This window comes from Saprolegnia diclina, assembly GCF_000281045.1.
Source record: "Saprolegnia diclina VS20 unplaced genomic scaffold supercont1.104, whole genome shotgun sequence".
Taxonomy (NCBI): domain Eukaryota; phylum Oomycota; class Saprolegniomycetes; order Saprolegniales; family Saprolegniaceae; genus Saprolegnia; species Saprolegnia diclina.
Window position 1 is genome coordinate 144729 of NW_008246171.1, and position 12352 is coordinate 157080.

General features: G+C 59.7%; 8 protein-coding genes across 8 annotated transcripts in view; 4 read left to right on the forward strand and 4 right to left on the reverse strand.

Annotated features, from left to right (window-relative positions):
• Positions 1–6: 6 nt before the first annotated feature.
• SDRG_15889 (hypothetical protein) lies at positions 7–410 on the reverse strand (the record flags this gene model as incomplete). The annotated part of the gene is made up of 1 exon (XM_008622075.1): positions 7–410. A coding segment is annotated over one exon (403 nt), but the record flags the coding sequence as incomplete, so codon positions are not given.
• A 1143-nt stretch (positions 411–1553) lies between these two features.
• SDRG_15890 (hypothetical protein) lies at positions 1554–3259 on the forward strand. The gene is made up of 4 exons (XM_008622076.1): positions 1554–2330; positions 2375–2695; positions 2749–2927; positions 2978–3259. Exons 1-4 carry the CDS (start codon positions 1845–1847, stop codon positions 3195–3197), a joined length of 1206 nt encoding a protein of 401 aa, XP_008620298.1. The 5' UTR covers positions 1554–1844; the 3' UTR covers positions 3198–3259.
• Positions 3260–3855: 596 nt separating this feature from the next.
• SDRG_15891 (CAMK/CAMK1 protein kinase) lies at positions 3856–5264 on the forward strand. The gene is made up of 3 exons (XM_008622077.1): positions 3856–4113; positions 4163–4375; positions 4417–5264. Exons 1-3 carry the CDS (start codon positions 3871–3873, stop codon positions 5056–5058), a joined length of 1098 nt encoding a protein of 365 aa, XP_008620299.1. The 5' UTR covers positions 3856–3870; the 3' UTR covers positions 5059–5264.
• Positions 5265–5628: 364 nt separating this feature from the next.
• On the forward strand, positions 5629–7765 carry SDRG_15892 (hypothetical protein). Its single transcript, XM_008622078.1, has 4 exons — positions 5629–6202; positions 6247–6505; positions 6548–6845; positions 6891–7765. Exons 1-4 carry the CDS (start codon positions 5633–5635, stop codon positions 7684–7686), a joined length of 1923 nt encoding a protein of 640 aa, XP_008620300.1. The 5' UTR covers positions 5629–5632; the 3' UTR covers positions 7687–7765.
• Positions 7766–7962: 197 nt separating this feature from the next.
• SDRG_15893 (hypothetical protein) lies at positions 7963–8619 on the forward strand (the record flags this gene model as incomplete). Its single annotated transcript, XM_008622079.1, has 1 exon — positions 7963–8619. One exon carries the CDS (start codon positions 7963–7965, stop codon positions 8617–8619), a length of 657 nt encoding a protein of 218 aa, XP_008620301.1.
• Positions 8620–8663: 44 nt separating this feature from the next.
• SDRG_15894 (hypothetical protein) lies at positions 8664–9859 on the reverse strand (the record flags this gene model as incomplete). Its single annotated transcript, XM_008622080.1, has 4 exons — positions 8664–8904; positions 8943–9121; positions 9171–9491; positions 9539–9859. The coding sequence occupies 4 exons, from the start codon at positions 9857–9859 to the stop codon at positions 8664–8666; spliced, it is 1062 nt and encodes a 353-aa protein (XP_008620302.1).
• A 490-nt stretch (positions 9860–10349) lies between these two features.
• On the reverse strand, positions 10350–11813 carry SDRG_15895 (hypothetical protein; the record flags this gene model as incomplete). The annotated part of the gene is made up of 1 exon (XM_008622081.1): positions 10350–11813. One exon carries the CDS (start codon positions 11811–11813, stop codon positions 10350–10352), a length of 1464 nt encoding a protein of 487 aa, XP_008620303.1.
• Positions 11814–12303: 490 nt separating this feature from the next.
• The window catches only part of SDRG_15896 (hypothetical protein), a gene marked incomplete at both ends in the record, with an annotated part of 1898 nt that continues 1849 nt past the window's right edge, over positions 12304–12352 (reverse strand). Inside the window, one exon of the mRNA XM_008622082.1 lies at positions 12304–12325. Within this exon, the coding sequence (XP_008620304.1) occupies positions 12304–12325 (22 nt within the window). The remainder of the gene's footprint in view (positions 12326–12352) is intronic.

Genomic DNA, 12352 nt, shown 5'->3' on the forward strand with positions numbered 1-12352 from the left:
CGTCCGAGAGAATCGCAAAGAAGACGCGGAAGGTCCACGCAATGTTCTCGAGCGCGGTGAGCTGCCACACATGTGTGGTCGACCCGTGGAGGTAGGCCGTGAAGAGGTAGATCTTGAGCGGCGGCAGGAGGTTCTGCAAGCAAGATACCGCGATCATCTGCAGATAGAGGGCGATGGCCGGCATCGAGAAGATGTGGATGGGTGCGCCCGGCGCGAGTGCTGTCGAGTTGTCGTCGTCAGTGTCACCTTCTTTGCCCGACTCGCTCGCGTCGTTGGTGGGCGACAGGCTTCGCCACTCGTCGCCGTCGACGTCGCGGTCAACGTCGGGGTTGCTGTGCCGGGTGTAGTCGAGCATCGGCGGGCTCGGTGGCGGCGTCGGGATCACAAAGGCCGGTGTGGTCATGCAGACGAGGAAATAAATTGAAAACTGAGCGTCGTGACCCGCGTCGCAGGACATTATTGTGCGGCGGCGTTGACGCAACATGGGACAAAGGATCGATTTCAGTCCCATGTGTTTAGCGCGTTTTTACGACCACCAACGCGTTTTTTATATGACACAGCCGCGTCGATTACATGACGCGGGAGACGGATCAAGACGGGCATGAGTGCTTGTGGGCAATGCATGTTTGGAGTGATGGGACGGCCACTCGGCCCAAAGCACGACGACCTCGAACAGACAGGACTCTCGCTGTGCGCACTAGGATGTGAACCCTGCGCTATCCCTTCGTACAGTACATGGGCCTTGATGCGCCATCTCCGAATCATTCCGAGTCATAATCAATCCCGCGCACCTGAGCTGCGATGGCAATACACGGACCACGGAATGCAGCGGCAACGTAATCCAGTGGTGCCGTGCGCCATCTGTTTAAACTCCAATAAAACGCGTTATAGACCGATGACGAAATCGTAAACGACCGCAAAGCGTCAGCCCGCATTACACAACTCTGTCAGTGCGACGACACTTGATATGAGTATGCACTCCAGCGACTGCACAGAAGCTGCAGGTTGAAGAGACAACCTCAAGCGCGGCGACCAATATTTCCGACCGCTAAGGGCAGACTCGCCTCATAGAGACGCAAGGGAGCGACTGGCGGCTTGCAGTTGCCGTGGGCGACAACGCGTGAGCAATTTGCGGCCCGTATTACTCCTATTCCTCTGCACGAGATTCCACCGCGGCGCCACTGTGTGGTCGTCAACAAGAAAGCAATCAGATCTGCGTCGTAAGCGCCTTCAGCTGGCTTGCGTAGGGTCGATGTTGCTCTGCTTCAGCCCTTGTGCCAAGAGCTCCAGCGGGCTTGTATGCGGTCGGAGTTGTGGTGGCGTTGGTCGTCGAGACACAACGTCGATCAGAGACAGACAGAGCGAAGAGAGATGCTCGCTCATTACGCACAGAGCGTCTCGCATGATTCCTTCGTTATAGCCGAGCGCAGGTCGTGACGCCTGAGATTCGAGTCCCAACTCGAGTGAATACCAAAGGACGTTGGTCACGGCAAGTGCTGACCCGCGGACTCGTTTGACCGTCATCACGTGACACATAGCCACGCTCTTGCACGAACGCATTTAAGCCAACGCTGAGGCGCCTATGTGAGTTGCATTCACCGCCGGCCGCTTCTGCCGGGACTCGTGCGCGAGTCAGCTTGCTCTACTCAAGGACGTTGCTGCCAAATTGTGGCTGTCACGCTCTTGGTTCACCAGACGACCGCCATGACTTCAACAAACCGGGCCAAGTGCAATCGTAGACTCTCGGCAACCAAAGTGGGCGCGCCTGGCAGAGTCTTGTGCGTAGGAGACCGAGGAAGCATCTGCACGTACTAGTAGTGTGTTGCGAGCGACATACGCTTGTGATGACAAGCAAAAGTCGTTTGGGCGCTAAGCTATCACCCACGTCGGATGTGATTGGGTCTAAACGGGGTATTTCAGCCAATAAAATCCATTTGGCCAGAAAGACGATTGCCAAACGAGCAATGGCGGCCGAGACCGTGGTGGACCCTACCGTGGACCGGCGCCTCGAGCACCAGCGCCTGCGCAACCGCATGAAGCAGCGCCGCCACAAGGCGCGCTACGTCTCGGAGCGGCAGATCCTCGAGCAGCAGATCGAGGAGCTGAGCCTCGTCCTCGCAAAGCGCTCTGGCGCGCCCCGGGCCACGGTCGACGAGTCGGACGAGAGCTCAGCCTTGTCGTGGCAGGACGTTGCGACGGCCCTTAGCGACGCCCGTCTTGAGGCCATGACGACGCTCGAGACGCTCCAGAAGCAGCACGCCAAGCTCCAAAAGACGTTTGTTGGCGCGCTCTCGATGGCCACGACGCTCAGCCGGCGCGACAACCTCACGGTACCGTCGCCTTGGCTCACATCTGGTGCGATCGCCTCATGTAGATGCCTGCGCGCCACTTTGCCTTCCTCGATGCGACTCTGGCGGCCGACCCCGCGGCGCGGCGCCTCGGCATGGACTGGTTCTCGCAGCACTTGTACCACAACACGGACCTCATGATGCAGTACGCGGCCTTCTCCCCCGTGGGCAACGAAGTCAAAAGCCTCACGCGCGACTGCGGCCCGGACCAGCTCGACCTCCTCTCGCGCATCCAGATCGACTACAACATGCCGCTCGAGTCTGCAAACGCGGCTGTCAATGGCCGCCTCTGGTCCATATTTCGGGGCGAAGTGCTGCCGTTCTACTCGGAGTACCTCGACCAGGACGTACGCCCCTGCTTTTTACGTGGATGTAAATGGCTCATATATCAACTCTGTAGATCACGGCGTCCATCGACGCCAAGCTGCTGTATCGGCGCATGGTGCTGTCGGCGGGCGAAGCCAACTTCAACATCTCCCGCGAGTTCTCGACGCCCGATCGCATCGTCTTTGTCATGGGCAGCTTTGCGCACGACGAACGCCAAGCGCGCAACGAAACGTGGATCCCGACCATGATCTGGTATGGATCTCTATGGATTCGGCTTCCATAACGTACTAAAACGTGGATAGGGCGGTGCTCGAGCGGCGCGGGCCCACGACGTCGCGGCTGCGCATGGTCCTGTACAACGGCCCGCTATCGGTCCGCGGGTGCTTCACGACGTGGCAAGAAGAGTTTGCAGAGCTCCTGTCGCCACCAGAAGAGCGCTCGATCGAGAGCTTTGGAGAAAGTCTCCAAGCCCAAACCCGCGCCAACATCCTGGAAAAGTTTAGTACACTGTCGTTAAACTAGCATTATCGTCCGTGAGAAATAGAGTTTATATGTGAAATAACGATAGTGTTTTGGGTTCCGAGCGTTTAAGTCGTTCGTTGCTCCTTTATTTGTAGCTTCGTACACGGTCGAGGTGTGAAGGCGGGCAAGTAGCGACGTGGACATACTCTGTCCACGGATGCCTCTATCGAACTAGATCGTTTGTCCTACCCATTCCTACGCCAACAACCCTGCCCTGCAATGTGCACACCTCTACAAGTACAATCAGTTCTTAGTTGGCGCGTTCTCGACTGCCGCCTACCTCCTTCACGCAGTGCATCATCAACAGCAAGCCCAAAGCAACGAAAAAGCCAGAGCTGTCACGTCGGCTGCTCGAGACTTGCTGAATCGCGTGCATGCGAGTGTCGATTCCTGCTTGGCGCAAGGTTTCAAAATGCCAAATGGGATCGGCGGTAAAATGGGTTAAACCTCGAGTAGTAGTAGTTGGATGCGTCCTGCCGCCAGTGTGTATGCGACGACCAACTACGTTGATCTCGGTTGACTCGTCGCTGCCCACGAGTCTTCCCCTGGCGCGTCGACGAGTTGCGCTCTCTCCCAATGTGGCGAGCTGGGACACCCGGCGGTCCGGACGGCGTATCCGGATCTCGGCCCCTTTCCATCAATGGCATCCAATTGCAGAGAGGAATTGGCAGCGATGACGACGACGACGGGCAAGACGATCGACGAGCTCATTGCGGCGTCGCCGATCTTTGACGCCGGCCTCTCCAAGGACTTTTACGAGCTCGGGCGCGTCATCGGCCGCGGCTCGTACTCGACCGTGCGCGTGGCCATCGAGAAGGCGACGCGCACCAAGTACGCGGCCAAGTGCATTCGCCGCGCCAACCTCAGCCTCGACGACGTCCACGCGCTCCTTGTCGAGGTCTCGGTGCTCAAGCAGGTAGCTTCTTTGTTGTTGCACGCGCAACGCTCAGGCGATCGATGTATAGATGCACCACCGCAACATCATTGCGCTGCATCAAGTCTTTGCCGAGCCCGAATTCTTTGTGCTCGTGACCGAGTTTGTCGAGGGCGGCGAGCTCTTTGACCGGATCGTCGAGAAGACGTGCTACACGGAGCGCGAGGCCCGCGACGTGGTCAAGAGCCTCCTCGAGGTCACGGCGTACTGCCACGCCGCCAACATTGTCCATCGCGACCTCAAGGTAGACATCTCTCCATCGTGCGTCGCTCAGAGGGGATGTAGCCCGAAAACATCTTGCTCGTCAACCGCGACGACCACACGTCGTTCAAGCTCGCCGACTTTGGTTTTGCAAAGCGCATTGCCGTCGACAGCGCGGGCCTCGTGACGGCGTGCGGCACGCCCGGCTACGTGGCGCCCGAAGTGCTCATGGGCAAGCCGTACGGCGCCAGCGTTGATGTGTGGAGCATCGGCGTGATCACGTACATCCTCCTCTGCGGGTACCCGCCCTTCCACGACGAGAACCGGCCGGCGCTCTTTGCGCAGATCAAGGAGGGCGTGTTTCACTTCCACGAGCCGTACTGGGACGACGTCTCGGACGCAGCCAAGGACCTCATCACAAAAATGCTCACCAAAGACCCGAAGGACCGCCCGACGACCGCCCAGCTCTTGCGCCACCCGTGGATCTCGGGCATCGACGTCGGCTCGGTCCAGCTCGACAACGCACTCAACCAGCTGCGGCAGTTCAACGCGCGGCGCAAGCTCAAGGCGACGACGATCGCGGTGCTCAGCACCGTGGCCTTTGGCGTGCGCTCGGGCAGCCTCGGCGACTCGTTCCGCAAGGCTGCGCAGCGCAGGCGCGACGACGACGACGTGACGTCGCCCGCGCAGATCCAAGTTGACATACAACCCAGCACAACGCTGTAGAGACCGATACAAATACTAGATCCTACTGTAGTACGCGGGTTCCTGCATATCGACGGCGCGCGGCTACTCGCGTTCACACCCTGGTTAGTAGCTGCGATAGTGGCTGGACCAAGAGCCTTTCACCCTCAGCCCCATTGCCGTCGCTCTGAGAGCTAGAAGGGGGCATCAAGGGGTGACGTGGCGGTGGCGCCATCGCTGCCAGCCGCGCCTGTACCCATGTTGAACTGCTCGTCTCGGCGATTTCGAAGCTCGGAGCTTTGGTCATTTTGGCGACCACTTCAACTCGTATCGAAGACTACAATATATCGATTGATAAAGGTTTATCAGATGTCTAAGATATGGACTGCAGAGGTGAAGGCATTCATTATGCAAATATATTGAAAGTAAAAGGTTTTGGGCCAAATTCTTTTTTCTGGCATGCTTTTCACGCTGGGCCATACAAAGATCAATATAGAATTTCGCGTTTGCATTTTAATATCTAGGCTGATGTATTACACTATGGGTTTGTATGAAACAATGTTTAAAGTAATTAAATAGGCCAAGATCGGGGTTGAAGTTGACACATTCCAATTCGATGCGAGGGACCGAGATGCTGGCGGCTCTCGCCGCACTCGCCGCGATGGCCGACGCGTGCACGGTCATTGGCGTGACGCACGGCGCGTCAACGGACGGCTCGTCGCTCTTGGCCCATACGGACGACGCGGGCGGCGGCACGGCCGACACGCGCCTCGTCCGGGTGCCTGCCATGGACCACGCGGCCAATGCGACGCGCGACGTGTACAACGTGTATGGCGGCTACCCGCGCATCACGTCGATGGGTCGCGGACCGCTGTACGAGCCGACGCAGGGCCAGGTGCTCATGAAGCCATTGGGGTCGATTCCGCAGGTGGCCCACACGTACGCGTACTTTGACCAAGACTATGGCATGATGAACGAAGTGTCGCTGAGCATCGCCGAGAGCACGTGCCCGGCCAAGACGGTCGGGTGGCCGAGCGACGTGCCCTACGGCTTCAACATGATGGGCATCGGCGAGCTCACCAAGATTGCGCTCGAGCGCTGCGACAGCGCGCGCTGTGCGATCACGACCATGGGCGACCTCGCGGTCAAGCATGGCTTTTACAGCGAAGACAGCGGCAATCCCAAGGTATACAAATACGCATCTGAATGGAGATTCATGGAAGTACGTAGGCGCCCATGTACTGCGACTCGGCCGAGAGCCTCGGCATCTCGGACAAGTACGGCGAGATGTGGATCTTCCACGTACTCACGGGCCCGAAGAACGCGTCTGCGGTCTGGGCGGCGCAGCGCGTGCCTGACGGCCACGTGACCGTGCTCGCCAACGCCTTTTCGATCCGGGAGATGGACCTCAACGACACGGCCAACTACCTCGCGTCGCCCAACGTCATTTCGTTCGCGACCGAAATGGGCTGGTACAACCCCGCCGACGGTATGCGAGCGCTCTCTACTCAAAGCTAATTGCGTGGTGCAGGCCCGTTTGACTTTACGGCCGCCTACAGCTGGGGCGACGTGACCGGGTACGCGGGCTCGCTCTTGCCGCTCTACGCTGGGCGCCGTCTCTGGCGCGTCCTCGACTACGTGGCGCCGTCGTTGCAGCTCGACGCGACCTTGGGCTGGCAAGCGACCGAGATGACGTACCCGTTTAGCGTCAAGCCCGACCGCCCCGTGAACCTCACGACGGTGTTTCGGCTCATGCGCGACCATTACGAGGGCACGCCGTACGACATGACGCGTGGTCTCGGCGCCGGTCCCTTTGGCAACCCAATTCGGTACGTGCAACTCAAATTGTAGCGAGAATCTCAACTCGCAACTAGCTTTGACGGCCCGCTCTTCAACGTCTCGGGCGGCTGGGAGCGGTCGATCTCCATGTACCGCACCATGTTTGCGTTCGTGTTGCAGATCCAAGCGCCGTCGACCAACGTCTCGGAGTCGCTCCGGGCGACCGCGTGGTACTGCCAAGACAGTCCGCACGGCTCGGTGTTTGTCCCGATGTCGCCCACGCAGTCGTCGCTCCCAATCTCGTACACGACGGGCAACCAAAGCGTCTTTAGCACGGACTCGGCGTGGTGGGCCTTCAACTTTGTCAACCAGTGGAGCATGCTGCGCTGGAACACGATCAACGGCGAAGTGCTCTCGCATGCGACGCGCCTCGAAGCCGACGGCATCGCGCTCGTGGCTTCGCTCCGGAGCAACACCTCGCTCTCGACCTCGGATGTCACCGAGAAGCTCAACACGTTCGCTTCGAGCGTCGTCGCGCACTGGTGGGCGCTCGCGTGGCAGCTCGTCGCCAAGTACAGCTGCGGCTACATCGTCACGGGCGAGGGGCCGGGCAAAATGTCGGCGCCTGGGTACAGCCGCGCGTGGCTCTCGGCCACCGAGTTCAACGGGTGGCCCGGCGCGTCGTACGCCGACCCGGCGAACGGCAAAACGATCCAGATCTCGACTGGGACCGGCGAAACCATCAGCGCCAAGGACGCGCCGCCCACGACCAGCCGCACCAATGTCATCGAAGTCGTCGGCTACATGGTCATGGGCGCCTGCCTCGCGCTGGGCCTCCATGCGCTTCTCACGCAGCAGAAACGACGCGATGGCTACGACGTGCTGCAGTAGTTGGCTCTAACTGTTATGTTAACAAATGGTTGCGTAAAATTCAAGCGGTTACCCTACCCCTCGATTGATACAAAGGGCATGGGCGCGGAGCGACTATTCTAGCTACTCTAATGAGCGATGGCATCTACGCTGACATCGGTGGAGGTACGATACGTGTACAATGTGCGCGGACGTGGATTGCACTGCTCACAACCACACGCAAGCAGCTGTGTATGGATGTTGCGCATGGACGTGAGCTATCGAACGCAAGGGCATTGCTCCACTTCGCCATTCATCATGCGGTGCGCAGTCGATATTAGCGCGCCCGCCGTGTCGGTCGCTGTGCTAGACGCGCGGTTCGTGCTCGCGGCCAAGGCGACGTTGAGCTTTGCCGACGATGCGCAGGAGCAGAGCCTCGTCTACAGCCGCAAGACTCTCCGCGACGCCGAGGGCAATGAAGTCGCGACCTTGCGCCGCACAACAGGCGTCTGCTCCACGTCCGACGAGACCTTTCTCGTCGAGAGCGCGCTCTTGGCCCAGCCCGCAGAGATTGTCAACACGACGGGCTGGAGCTGGTTGACGCTCACGCATACGTGGCGCCTCGACGACCACGGGTCTGCGCTCAGGATCGCCGGCCGCTTCTACTCATCCAACGCGACCATCTCGGTGCTTCTCCCGACGCGCGAAGTGCTGCAGGTCGCCACTGCTAGCCGCCGCCTCCAGACCGTGACGCTGGAACGCGGTGTCGACGCGGCCGCAGTGCTCCTCCTCTGCCGGACGTGGTCGCACGCCCAGCGCGACTTGATGGCGAGCACATTGGTCGCCGTCCCGCTGCCGATCTTCGTGCTCGTCTCGTTCTTTGTTGCGGTTCCGTACCATTGGCCTGTCTTTGCCGGAATTCTGGTTCTTGAGATTGCGCTGTCCCTCGTGCTTACGGCTCGCTTCCGTGGGTAACAAACTCAATCGCACGTTTTGATTTTGATGTTCACATTCAACGCCTACTTTGACACGTCGTCGGGTAAGGCCAGCAACTCGTGGTCCTCGGCGCTGTACTTGTCTCGGAGGTAGGCCTGGAAGTGGTGGCGACTCAAAGACGTGCCAATAACCTCGCCGTACTCGTGCTCCGTGAGCGCAATGTGCCGATCCCACGGCACTGCGCTGCCGTGGACCACGTACGGTCCGTTGTACCACATGAAGCGAACGCGGCAGCGATCGACGCCCTGTCGCTCCAAGACAAACCTACGACGACTCAGATCTAGATTCTGGACGCCTCGTACCAGAAGCGACGCGGCCGCCAGATCGCGCTGGTCGGCTGCAGCTCGTCCTGCGCCATGTTGCCGAGCAAGAAGACGATGCGGTCGGCGGTTCGAAACTCGCGGGCCGCATAATACCGCGAGTCGTCGCCGCTCACGGCGTACCGCCGGTAGACCATGCTCGGGTCGATCGCGGCCGTGATCTAGACGCACGCAAATATACCAAAAATCCAACGTTTAGTTGGAGCGTACGTCGGTGTCGAGTACTTGAGACGCGTGGGCCATCGCATCGCCTCGGAGGACGCTCCAGATGCGCGGCGCCAACGACGTATACGCAGCCTCCAGTGCGACGCTGTACTCGACTTGGACGCGGCCAAAGACGTCGACGCAGTCGTTGCCGCAGTCCTGCACGAGCACGTCGGCGAACGACCCGACGCTGGGAAACCCGCCCCGCGATAGCATCCGGTCCGTGTTGAAATACATGTGCTGCGTGAACCAGTCGAGGCCAAGGCGCCGCGCGGTCGGATCCATAAGCAGCGTCGTGCGCGCCCACGCAAAGTCTTGAGCTAGCGACTAGGACGCTGATGATGCGTACATACTAGAGAGGATAAGATCTGTACGGGCACGTTGTTTTGACGCGAGATCGAAGCCGCGAGCGACAAGGCACTCCGCACGGTGTCGGTCATGACGCGGTGCTGCCGCCGCAGCTCGTGCAGCGTCGCTTGCGCCTCGGATGCGGCGTCGCTGAGGCCCGTCGCGGTATCGCGCCACGACAGCATCGTCAGGCGCGGGTGCGTGCGCCATGAGGTGACGAGCTGCGTCATGTGCTCGACCTGGTCCCGAAGCAGGTCGCGCTCGTTGACGTAGCGCGCCTTGTGGCGCTGCTGCTTGAGGCGGTTGCGCAGTCGCACGTGTTCGAGCCGGCGCAGGTCCTCGGCCATCGTCGCCTGCCTGATATGCACCCACGCGTAATCCCCGCCGGAGTATAAAACACGTTTTAAACACATCCAGAGCGCCAGTTGATCTTTGGTGCTCGTTCAAGTGTCACCAAGCGCCTTGGCCTTTCGAGAGCATGCGCGACTGGACATACTGCACGCGTCGCCCCAAGACTTTGCGTACTTGGCATGCCCGGGATTTGTCTCGGAAACAAAGGTTCTCAGAGACCAAACTCGCGCTTCTTGTCCTTGAACGACTCATCTTTATAGCGTGGTATCGACTATCAAAATCCTAGTCGCTGCATCTAGTGTAATGCCGTAGCCCGACTATACTTCTATGACCTTCGAAACAACGCCCACGGCCCCACCTCGACGCAATACTACGCTCCAAACTAAAACATCGCGATATCCCATTGGTCGATCTATATTTCGGCGGCTCCGATTGGCTCTTTTGTGAATATCGATGGCAACCCAAAACGTATCTGGTTGCACTGGTTTACCACGGCTGAAAGCGAAGGGTAAGTTCCGTCTCTGGCGTCATGAGCAAATGAATGACCGCCTTGGGGTGGGCCTCTGTTGCGATCCAGCTCACCTCCATCGTCCGCAAGAGGTGCGAGAGGAGCAAGTACATCTCTGTCTCGGCCAAGCGCCGCCCGACGCAGCTGCGCGCGCCCATCCCGAACGGCAGCGTCGAATACGCGGCGGCTTGGCGGTTGCTCGCCTTGTTCATCCAGCGCTCGGGCACGAACGCAGTCGGGTTCTCAAACACATTTGGGTCGCGACTCATCGTGTACGTGGCTACGAGCACGCTTGTGCCCGCCGGGATCTTGTGCCCCAGCAGCGTCAGATCGCTCGTCAGGTAGCGCTGGTTGGGGTTCGCGACTGGGTACAAGCGCAGCGCCTCCTTCACGACCGCTCGTACATACGAGACCTTTTCCAGCGCCGCGTCATCAAAGCTGGCGTTGCCACCCAAGGCCGCGTTGGCCTCGTCCCGGATCGTCTCTTGCATCGCGCGGCCGTTGGGCGACGACGCGAGGAGGTAGAGCGTCCACAAGAGCGCGTTCGTCGTCGTATCGACGCTCGCCAGGAGCACGTCGACGGCCTGAGCTATCGCGTCGCGCTCGTCGAGCTCGGGCCGCGCCAAGAACATACTGAGCAGATCCGGGTCCGTCTCTTCTGTGGACGCCATCTTTTGCCGCATGCGCGTCTCGCCCAAAGCAAAGATCACGTCCGAGTGCGCTGCAAACGCCTGGTACGACGGCAGAAACCGGTACGCCCAGTGCGGCACGAACGGCGGCACGCGCCCGAGCACTTGCGTCATGGCCGCGAAGCCGTCGACCGCGCCGATGAACGCTTGCGCCTCGGCGTCGATCGGCGTCAAGTGGTCGCGCGAGACGCAGCCCATGCGCCGCCCAAAGACGAGCGCGCTCGCGGCCTCGAGCGCATACGCCTGCGTCACACGCGTCATCGGGACGCTATTGTCTGTTACCGCCTGGCTGCGGATGCGCGCGACAATGTCCTGGGCCACATCGTCGAGCCGGGGGAGCCACGCAGCGACGTTGTGCGCTTGGAGCACGTGCGCGCTGAGGCTGCGACGGAACCGCTTCCACTCGGCAAACTCGTTGGTGTTGACCGAGCCGATCGGCCATTGGCGCGCGTCGCGGTGGACCTTCCATGTGGGGTTGACGCGCCGCTGCGGCATCGGGCCTTTGTGCCAGTAGATTTGCGCGACGGCGGCCGGGTCGGCGATGGTCACCATATATTTTTGCAGCGGAAGGAACCGGATCTTGTAGATCGGGCCGAGCAGCTTGTGCAGCGTATCGAAGCGCTCGTGGCGGAGGCGGAAGCCATCGTCCTTGGCGAAGAACGCAAAGCTCGACCGCAGCGGCCAGAGGCCACTCTCGGGCGCGACGGGCAGACTGGGCGGCTGCGCCGCGAGTGTCGACTTGAGGCGGAGCATCGAAAAATGCCGGTGGGTACGAGGCGCGCGGTGTCGCTATTAGTTGAAGTGGCGCGGGTTGTAGGACATTTCGTGCAGAAAGACTAAAATCTCGTTGTTGATTCGGCACAACCCGTCGCCACTTTGCAATGATTGGTCATGCATATCATCATTACCTTTGTGGATTTATCGCAATCGCTATTCCAAACTCGTCGACACATCTACGTAATCAGTTTGAGGTTGCCATAGGTGTTGGAGGGACCACTGGCCAATGCAGCGTAGTGGTGCAGGAGCCGAAGCATATCAGCTTGGCAAAATCGTATTGTACTTAGATCTACGTTAATGGGCGTTCACCTACGCTGTTCGACGTGCGGATAAAATTAAATTCTAGTGGATTTTGGATGAAATTCTAGCGGATTCTATTCCTATTGAAATTCTAGCCGCTGGGACCTCGTCACGATCTCCACGCCCTTCCTTAAAACCCTGCTGCACGGGTCCTGTGGGCGCCGAGCTACTCTTTCGGTCCTGCAGCGCTATGATGCTCGAATAAGTCGACAAGG